This window comes from Hyalella azteca, unplaced genomic scaffold (genome assembly GCF_000764305.2).
Source record: "Hyalella azteca isolate HAZT.00-mixed unplaced genomic scaffold, Hazt_2.0.2 contig16267, whole genome shotgun sequence".
In the NCBI taxonomy this organism is placed as follows: domain Eukaryota; kingdom Metazoa; phylum Arthropoda; class Malacostraca; order Amphipoda; family Hyalellidae; genus Hyalella; species Hyalella azteca.
In genome coordinates this window covers 1685-11675 of record NW_025946093.1, presented here as the reverse complement: position 1 = coordinate 11675, position 9991 = coordinate 1685, and the positions used below count along the sequence as shown (strand labels likewise).

The 9991-nt window shown below is 40.1% G+C and overlaps 2 protein-coding genes across 2 annotated transcripts in view; one reads left to right on the top strand and one right to left on the bottom strand.

The window, feature by feature from the left end:
* The first annotated feature begins 32 nt into the window (after positions 1 to 32).
* LOC125179271 lies at positions 33 to 1097 on the top strand. Its single transcript, XM_047884836.1, has 2 exons — positions 33 to 195; positions 468 to 1097. Exons 1-2 carry the CDS (start codon positions 33 to 35, stop codon positions 872 to 874), a joined length of 570 nt encoding a protein of 189 aa, XP_047740792.1. The 3' UTR covers positions 875 to 1097.
* A 3859-nt stretch (positions 1098 to 4956) lies between these two features.
* The window catches only part of LOC108676999 (hemocyte protein-glutamine gamma-glutamyltransferase-like), a gene marked incomplete at its 5' end in the record, with an annotated part of 6463 nt that continues 1428 nt past the window's right edge, over positions 4957 to 9991 (bottom strand). Inside the window, 7 exons of the mRNA XM_047884837.1 lie at positions 4957 to 5212; positions 5949 to 6082; positions 6832 to 6992; positions 7960 to 8076; positions 8176 to 8358; positions 8941 to 9092; positions 9917 to 9990. Coding sequence (XP_047740793.1) covers positions 5056 to 5212; positions 5949 to 6082; positions 6832 to 6992; positions 7960 to 8076; positions 8176 to 8358; positions 8941 to 9092; positions 9917 to 9990 — 978 coding nt within the window. The remainder of the gene's footprint in view (positions 5213 to 5948; positions 6083 to 6831; positions 6993 to 7959; positions 8077 to 8175; positions 8359 to 8940; positions 9093 to 9916; position 9991) is intronic.

The window sequence follows — 9991 nt, the reverse complement described above, 5'->3', positions numbered from 1 at the left end:
TAACATAATAACACAATAACGCTCCAGGCTCCATGCTCTCCACGTCCACGAAGCACAGCATCTCCACGCACCACGCGGGCTACGTGCAGCGCATGGAGCTGCTCATCCACGAGCTCGCTCCAGCCGACGTGGGGGCCTACACGTGCGTCGCGCGTAACTCCATGGGGGAGGTGGCCTCCACGGTGTCTGTGTACTGTGAGTGGGTCAAGTGGGGCAAGTGGGGCAAGTGGGGCAAGTGGGGCAAATGGGGCAAAAGGGTCATGGAAGTGGGTCATGTAAGTGGGTCATGGAAGTGGGTCATGTAAGTGGGTCATGTAAGTGGGTCATGTAAGTGGGTCATGTAAGTGTGTTATAAGAAGGAAAGGTTATTATGAGGGAAGGGGGAGGGGTTATTGTGAGGGAAGGGGAGGGGTTATTGTGAGGGTCAATTTGTGGCGCCCTTTTGTCGTATTTTCCCTCGGGTACAGATACTCCGCCACTAACAACGCCACGCCCGCCAGCCCCACACTCCTCCCAGCACAGGCCGCGGAGGCCTACTAAGGCCCCGGACGACCAGGACTCGTGGTTGCCAGAGGCAGGAAATTATCAGCCAATCGACGCCAACGACGACACGCATTTAGTGCCGCGTGGGACGCCGGAGGGAAAGCATGTGCACGGCTCCCGTGAAGATTATTCTCAGCCAACCAATTCACCCGAAAAGAACAACCTGCAAATTTTCGTTGGATTTGGTCGCAATGGGGCGACCATTTACCATAAAAACAACAACGTATTTTTCATGAATCTTGTTATTATAATCATGAATTCGATCTTTTCCCAAACGAGAACGGATTCGCTAATTTTTTCCCTATTTTCAATCCGTTTTCTGCGCACTTGAAATAAATGAGGAGTAACTGAAATCAAAATAATGTATCGCTGATATATTATCATAATAATGATCTTTCGGACGCTTAATCGAATTTCATATATCATGAGGTTTAGTGTAGGGTTAAGGTTCTCATGAATAGATTGCGTAACTATCGTTAAGTCATAATCATATATGACAAATTATTTCTTACAATAAGTATCATAAATTTCCGTGAGATTATTTAATCATAATCATATTTCGTAACCATAACTATCATAAAAAATTTCTACTGTTATAAGGAATATTTGATGACTGTTTAGAAGTCGTTAGTGAAATGAATATAAAAAAAACAAGCAGTCTAAAATAAATCATAAATTTGAAAAATTTAATGATTTTTACATTTCTTAATTGATATTTTCTTAAAAAATACCATTTGGGTCACGAATAAGAATATTTCAGTTTCCCATCAAAAGATAAAGTTGTGCGTCGTCCTGAAAACATGAGCTCCAAGGGCAATATATTTTAAAAATTCTATTACAAAGAAATTCCAATGCAAGGTTTTTGTTTCAAATTGTATACATAAAGATATATATTTTTCATGATAATTTTAGATTTTCAATCAATGTTTTTGGTACGAAAAATGTGGATTTGCGGTTTAGTAATTTTTTCTTATTAATTTTATACGAAAATAAGGAAAATTTTAAACTTAGGAATATACGGGCTAAGAAAAATTAATTGAAATCAAAACTTCATAAAACGGAAGAAAATTAGGGATAAACTTAACTTCTTAAGTAATGGATAAAATCAAAATGAATTTTTATGTCAGTTTCCTGGACATGAATCCATATATCATTCACTGAGAGAAATCAGTGTGGCTTTGTCCAAATATCAATGCACTTCTAGCCCTTGCATGGGTCATCCTGACCCAGTTTTGCCCGGCACAAGGTACGTATCAGTGCTACAAGCTGTGGGTAAGCAAGCGTATTTGGACAATATCAGCCACACATTTCTCCCAGTGTTCGCTCGATGTATAAACAGCAGGTTTAGTTACTAAAATTAGACTATAGAATTAGCCTTTAAAAAGGCCTAAGGCTCAATTGTAAACGTAAGTAACGTCGTGTTTTTCGTACATAATAATGCTAGTTTACATAATAATGTTAATATATATAATAATAATATATATTAATATCATTATCTATAATGATAATAATGTATATTATAACGTTATTATATATAATAATGTCAAAATATATATAAAATAACATTAATATACATATAATAAAGTTACGCGTGAGCCCTTTTTCGCCTACCCTCTTTATCTTTTCTTTACAAAGAAGAAAAATTTTTTCTTTGCAAAAAAATAAACGAAAAAAATTTTCTCAAAAAATTCCTATGTTTGAAAATACCTTTCATCTCAGCTGGAAAAATTTAATAAATTTCACTGAAATCTTGTGAATTTTCGTCGAAGTGTATATAAGATCGATTTCTTCATGTGTATTTATATGCTTCTTTGTGTGTTTGTGTTTATAATGTATTAAGTGAATTAGAAAATGAAAAATTAATGACATAATTGATTATTGCGCTCAATTTTTAATTTTATTAACAAGATTGGAATTTTTCAATGAAATTTAAGGATAGCACTTAATTTAAATACTCAATTGTATATATTGAATGAATCGTATGAAGTGAATACATTGAATGCAGTAAATGTCTAAATATCATGCACGGTTTTGTCGCTCATTCATTATGTCCCGAAGAGTTCAATACAATTTTGAATTTCGTGTTTTTTCTACTTCAATATTTTAACTTCTCAGTTTATCTATCAATGTTATTTATTAACTTCTTAAAGTTTCAACATGTAGTCAAAAATATTCAATTTTCACTGTTCTTGACTCTTTTTAGCGCATTTTCTGATTTATGGAAAAAAAGCACTATTGTGCTCGCCATGTCTGTCCGTCCGTCCGTCCGTCCGTCCGTCCGTGACCTCAAGTTTTCGTCGATGAGAAAATGCGCTCTCTGTCACTCACTGCAGTGAGTACAGAGTTATATTTTAATTAATGTAATAACAATTCATTTTTAATTAATAATACTAATTTCAAATTATAATTAGTAATTTTTTAATTTAGATGCATATTTATCGCCGAATCTTTAGGGAACGCCTCTCCTACATATAACTACGCTCAGAAGAATAAATGGGTCACATTGTCCAAATACTGACACACTTCTTGACTCAAAGCACGTGGCAGAGTGAGCCGACGTAGCACTGATACGCCCTTTTGCCGGGCCAAACTGGGTCAAGATGACCCACACAAAAGCGCAAAAAAATTTACATCGATATTTGGACAAAGTTGTCCTCATTTCTTTGAGTGATAGTGCCAGTGCCGTTCATTTGCCATTAGATTGCCGGGAAGATTCTTGATAGAAAGGAAAGGATAATAGATATTATAATTTGAAATACCGATATTATTTTTTTTCGAAAATTTCACAAACGCTAATTGTTCTTAAAAATCAAAATCGAAAACATGCCGCTCATCTTTATTATTTACGTTACACCTGATTTTAACTTTCCTAATTTCCATGGGCATAATTCATAAAAGCGGCCTTTATCTACCACGATTTTTTAAACCAAAATTTTGTAAAAAAAATCAGCCGTTTACTTTAATAAAAAAGTCGTCTACAGAAGTTTCTGAAAAGCCTTCCATAGGTAATTAAAATTCATGGTTTTATATAAGAAAATTTCAAAATGTTTTTATTGTTTATTGATGTATAAATACTATTCATTATACTTAATGTATACTTATTCTTATTCAAAAACCTTACTGCAGCAACTGTCATAAGCATCACACATGAAACGTCGGGTCATGATCGGTCATCGGGTGGGATTACGGTCCTAGGGTTTATAATTTTTAATATATTTAAATTTTCAATATATTATACTTTCAAATGTGTTTTTATTTCTAGTATTTCAGACTTTAGCAATCATGCAATATTATCTCTATCATAAATTACAATGATTAAGAAAATCTAATCCGGTCGACAATGACACCTCCAGGAAACATTTGCAAATAAGAAAGTTTAACCTAAAATAAATTTGATTTTCTTCGATGAAGTTTTCTTTCAAGCCCGATTCAAGCATTGACTATATTATATTTTACTAACTTGATATTGATTCAAAACAAGTAAATTTTGCTTGATGATTTATATCGGAAACGTTTTTAACTTGAAATTCTTAAATGAACCAATCTCAAATATCAATAATAATAATTTAATATTAATACATTATTATTACATTATATTATGAAAAAATATTATTATGTTCATATTATAAAAAGCAAACGCTCAACAGACAAAAAATGTTGAACAAAGCGAAAATTTAACAACGAAGGTACCTCGACATTAATTTTGATATTTCAGAAAAAAATTTAAACCAATCTTAAAATCTTAAACTTAATGAAGTCGAAGGCTGGTCAACAAAATGAAATTTTACTTCTATTCAAGAGAAATAGCAATGAAAACTTTATTCTCAAAACAAACTGGCGACAATTTATTTTACTTATTTATTTTAAAGTAAAATTAGTGCAAAATACCCTAAAAAGATTCTGCAAAACTTAATTTTAAAGGTAAACTGGTGACAATTAATCTTATTTATTCATTTTAAGCAAAATTTGAACGAAAATAGCCTAAAAACATACTGCAAAACTACAGCCCATTTCCTGACGGGATTTTGAGTGAGGAATTTCCCCTCTTAAGAGGAATTGTACTTTCCCTTTCCCCTCGAATGTTATGGTCGTGTTAGGTTCAAGCCCCTCACTCAAATAAAATCCATGGGTCAAATTGTTCAAATAGCAACCCACTTTCTTCCTCACAAAACACACTGAGTAAACAAAACACTGATACGTCCTTTGCCTGACAAAACCGAATCACTACGCCTCAAGGCCCAGAAAGTGCACCTATATTTGGACAAAGTCCCACCCATTTATCTGAACGTATGGGTATGGTAGGGGTAATTTTTCTTTGAGTGCATAGGGGGGTAATTTGATCCCCCCGTGGGGGACTTCTCACTCCTCCTGGGGGGTGATGGAGATGTTGGAGGAGCCCACGATGTCGGTACACCTATAGGCCCATAAAGTGCATCGATGTTTGGACAAAGTCCCACCCATTAATGTGAGTGCATGGTGTTAGGGTAATTTATCCCCCACGTGGGGGACTTCTCACTCCTCCTGGGGGGTGATGGAGATGTTGGAGGAGCCCACGATGTCGGTGATCTGCTTGGAGGAGAAGGTGACGACGAGGGGGCGGTCATCCCCCAGCACCTTGCCCTCCAGACGCAGCGTGTGGGTGAACAGAGCCCCCGCGTCCACGTCGGGGCTGGGGGAACAGATGCCATGATTAATAATAAATTAATAATGTATTTATTTTTATTATTATTAATATATTATTATACATATTTATTAATATTAAATTAATTATAATTATTAGGACTGCAATAGAGACAGCAATAATTAACATAAAACTATAAATAATAACAAGCGGTAATTATTATGACAGTAATCAAGACAACAATAATTTAAATAAACAATAATTAAAAGCAGGAGAGATTATAAAATGGGACACATAATTAAAATGATAACGAGGAAATAATCATTAATAAATACAGAAAAAGAATTATCCTGGGGAGATTTGACCACCACACCCACACAGAGGAGGAGAGGAATTGGCCCTTCCCGTCTCACCCATATAAAAGGAAAGGGAGTTTCCATTTCACCCATTCATCTAACGTGGTGCTGTAGGGGGGTTAAGGTGAGGGAATGGATGGGGGGGGGGAAGGGGTGATGGGGAGATGGGGGATTGGGACTTACACAGGGATTTTCTTAGGCCTGGTGAGGCCGGGCCCGTCGACGACGATGAAGGCCTCGGTGAGCTTCTCCTTCATGGGGTTGGTGAAGCTCACCTTCACCACCAGGGGCTCCCCCAGCGCTGAGGTAGTGGGGGTCTGGGGGAGGAAAGGGGGTTAGGTTTTGAGTGGGGGTCAGTGAGTGAGGAGATGATGAGACGGGACATTGCTGTTTTGGACAAGATGTGGGAAGGGGGGATTGGGACTTACACAGGGATTTTCTTAGGCCTGGTGAGGCCGGGCCCGTCGACGACGATGAAGGCTTCGGTGAGCTTCTCCTTCATGGGGTTGGTGAAGCTCACCTTCACCACCAGGGGCTCCCCCAGCGCTGAGGTGGTGGGGGTCTGGGGGATAAAAGGGGGTTAGGTATGTGGTTGAGTGGGGTCAGTGGGTGAGAAGATGAGACGGGACTTAGACCCCCATAGATCCCCACACCGAGATTGGTATGGGGGTCTGGGGGAGGAAAGGGGGTTAGGTTGGTGGTTGAGTGGGGGTCAGTGAGTGAGGAGATGATGAGACGGGACATTGCTGTTTTGGACAAGATGTGGGAAGGGTTGCGGGGGGATAAATGAGAGACGATCTAATAAAAGTGAATGTGAAGTGCATTTTATGTCAAACCGAGCTTGCTGGCTGTCCAGAGGCTGCTCTTCAAGCCCGGCCGAAGCGGACATTAGCGGCTGATTTGCGCGCTCCCCGAGTCCTGGGCGGTGTCTCAAAATTTTGATAAGGGTGAGGGTAGTGAGCAGAAATTGCGGTATATTGTTATTAGTGCAGTGGTACATACAAAAATGGCAGAGAGACAGAAGCACGAAAAGAAATAGTCAAGCACACTTCACTAGTGACACACGGTTAGGCTGCAAATCGTAGAGGCTGAAAAATAGTAAATATAAAGGTTTCAAGAAATATGAACCAAAAAAGTAGTCAACAGGGGGCCTACCATTTTTCGTCCATCTCTACCGGGTTAAGTTTGGGTTTAAGTATCTGGAAGTGTTTATACCACTCACCACGCACCACGCAACACGCACAACGTAGGCTGCCAAGCACCGCGCACCACGCACCACGCACCACGCATCACGCACCACGCACTACGTACCTCTACCGTCAGGTTAGGTTTAAGTATCTGGAAGTGGTCGTCTTGGATCCAAGTTTGCGTGGTCTCCTTCACGCTGGCGATCGCGAGTATCTTCATCATGCCGTGCTCGACGAGCTTGTCGATGTAGTCCTTGTACCGTACCGGGAGCCGGAGGGACTCCTCTGTACCGGTGCAAAAGGGGCGTTATAAGAGGAATATTTGGAGCCGGAGGAACTCCTCTGTACAGGGACAAAAACGGCGTTATATAGAAGTGAAATTTCTGGTCCCGGTACCGTACCGGGAGGCGGAGGGATTCCTCTGTACCGAGCAAAAGGGGACGTTAGAAGTGGACCGGAAGAAATGAGAAATTCTTTGTGCAAATTTCGATGCACTTTTTGTTATTGTGTGGGTCATCGTGACCCAGTTTGGCCCGACAAAAGTGACGTATCAGTGATACGTCCGCTCTTTTCTAGTACTGTGGATTAGAAAGTGTGTCACTATTTGGACAATACAACCCATGCATTTTTATGAGTGCTACAAGCAAATCGACCATGTTCCGTATATATGGAGTGCATATATGTAGTTTGTGCCGGAGATTGTATTCAGATTTGAAGAATTATGTATAGTTATTTTTCATGAAGCTAACAGCATTGTGTAATTACCAATAGCATTTCCTGGATGGTTTCAAGCGACGTTCTCGATTAGCAATCACTAAAGCGTGAAATTTGATGCAATTATTCAAATGATATCCTATTACTCAACTGGAGAAGATATATTGCAAGGAACCTGATGATTAAACGCACCGGTTTCTGCCCAAGAGTCGCAACACTCTGCTTAATTAAAGTTATTCTCGGTCTGCTGGCCACCCCATCGAAATGAGCTTCTGGTCAGAATCTAATTTCTGAATTTATAGTGTCTTGAAAGGATGACATGCGTGTCCTGAGAGTATAACAAATATTGGCCTGCATGGCCGAGTCCTGCCATGATTGCAAGCTGCCAGAAGCTGCCCTTCAAGCCCGGCCGAAGAGGACATTAGCGGCTGATTTACGCGCTCCCCGAGTCCTGGGCGGCACCTGATGCAGAGTCTGATTATTCAGCCGAGTCTCCTTCGCCCACATGAGCTCCACGCCCCGTGTTTCAGCTACCCACCTTGGCCGGGCTGAAGCACGAAGGAACCTTCAGCACGTTTGACAGTCATGGCCCTGACGCCGGTGTAGTACTCGGACGAACTGCTCAGCGAGAGCTGCACCTGTCTCTTATACACATCTAGATGTGTATAAGAGACAGATGTAAGTGTGTTATAAGAAGGAAAGGTTATNAGGGACGTCCTCTAGGACGCTATAGACGTTCTGGGACGTTAGTGACGTCCAGGGACGTACTGGGACTTGATGGAGGCCATGATCTTGAAGCCGGTGGCCTCGGTCTCGTCCTGCTGCCAGCGGACCAGGTCTGCGTTGACCTCAGCGAGGACGAAGGGGACGTCGTAGGGCAGGAGCACGTTGCCGCGACGTACCGCCTCCAGCGACGCCGGCCCGCACTGGTACAGTCCTGCCGCACGTCGGGGACGTTAGGGGACGTTTGGGGACGTCGGGGATATTAGGGGACGTTATGGATGTTAGGGGACGTCGGTGTCGCCAGGGGACGTTAGGGGACGTTAGGGAACGTCGGGGATGTTAGAGGACGTCAGAGACGTAAGAGGGGACAAAGATTCATCTTCAAAGGGACAATACGCGGCATGAAATGGACGTTAAGATGGATTATTTTAAGGAAAGGCTTATCCATTGGAGCATTGAGCTTACTAGCTGATATTGATATACTGTATATCCCGTGATATACTTTGATGTCTATGGATGCTTTAAGGATATCAAAGGACATCCCGGGATATCCTTGGATATAAGAGAAACTGACGCTAATAAATGTAAACTTCAAAAACTTGATTGAAGTTTTTGAACTTTTGAAAAAATTTGAACTTGAACTTGAAACTTCAGCTAATTTTAGCTAATATAAAACGCTGATTGGCTGAAATTCTTGTGCTTTGATTGGTCCATTGGTCTTTCAGTGGGCATCAGAAAAACATCCAAAATCCCCACAATATCCCCCAATATCCCCCCAATATCCCCCGATATCCACCATCGCTGGTCTCCTGCGGCGTGGCATCAATGGCTTGCCATCCACCGTATCCACTGGGCAGGTCCGGCCGCGCCATCCACGCGTCGTTCCACACGTGGAAATTCCAGATGGAATCTCCTAATCCTGATGGATTCTCAGCGTCTGGGTTGAATCTGGAGGAGAAATCCACGGCTGGATTAGTGACACAGGGCAACAATATCCTTTAAAACAATATCCTTTGGATTAAAAATCCACAGGAAAGCAATATCCTTCCTTTGTATCCACATAACTGGCCAAAAATAGCGATTATTTTTAACCAGACTCGAGAAATTTCAAAATTGAAATTCAAAGTTTCAAATTTGTTTATTATTTTATTGAAAATTTCTAAGTTCTGCAATGGGTTGAGAAGGCAGAAACTTGAGCGGGTATGGGTTGAGGAGGCTATGGGTTGAAAAAAGGTTGAAAATGTATTGAAAATATGTTGAAAATAGGTTAAAATGCATTGAAAATATGTTGAAAATACGTTGAAAATAGGTTGAAATAAGTCGAAAAAGGTTGAAAGTCGGTTGAAATCGGTTGAAAATATGCTAAAAAAGGTTGAAAATATGTTGGGAATAGGTTGAAAATTAGTTGGAAATACGATGAAAATACGTTGAATATAGATGAAGACAGGTTGAAAACAGATTCAAAATACGTTGAAAATCCGTTGAAATATGTTGGAAATACGTTGAAATATGTTTAAATAGGTTGAAAATAGATTGAAAATAGGTTAAAAATAGGTTAATAATAGCTTGAACATATGTTGAAAATAGGTTAAATGTAGATTGAAAATAGTTTGAAAACATTTGTAAAAATAGTGTAAAATAGGTTGAAAATAGTTTGAAAATAGGTTAAAAATAGGTTTAGGTTAAAAATAGAATGAAAATAGGTTGAAATAGGTAGAGAAAGACAGTAGCTGGGAATGGGTCGCCGTGACCCACTTGTAGCCATGACCCACTTGTAGTCCTCGCCTTCCTTGGTGAAGAACTCGTCGATGGTGAGGGAAGAGTTTGTGTCGTGCGCAGAGTTGAGG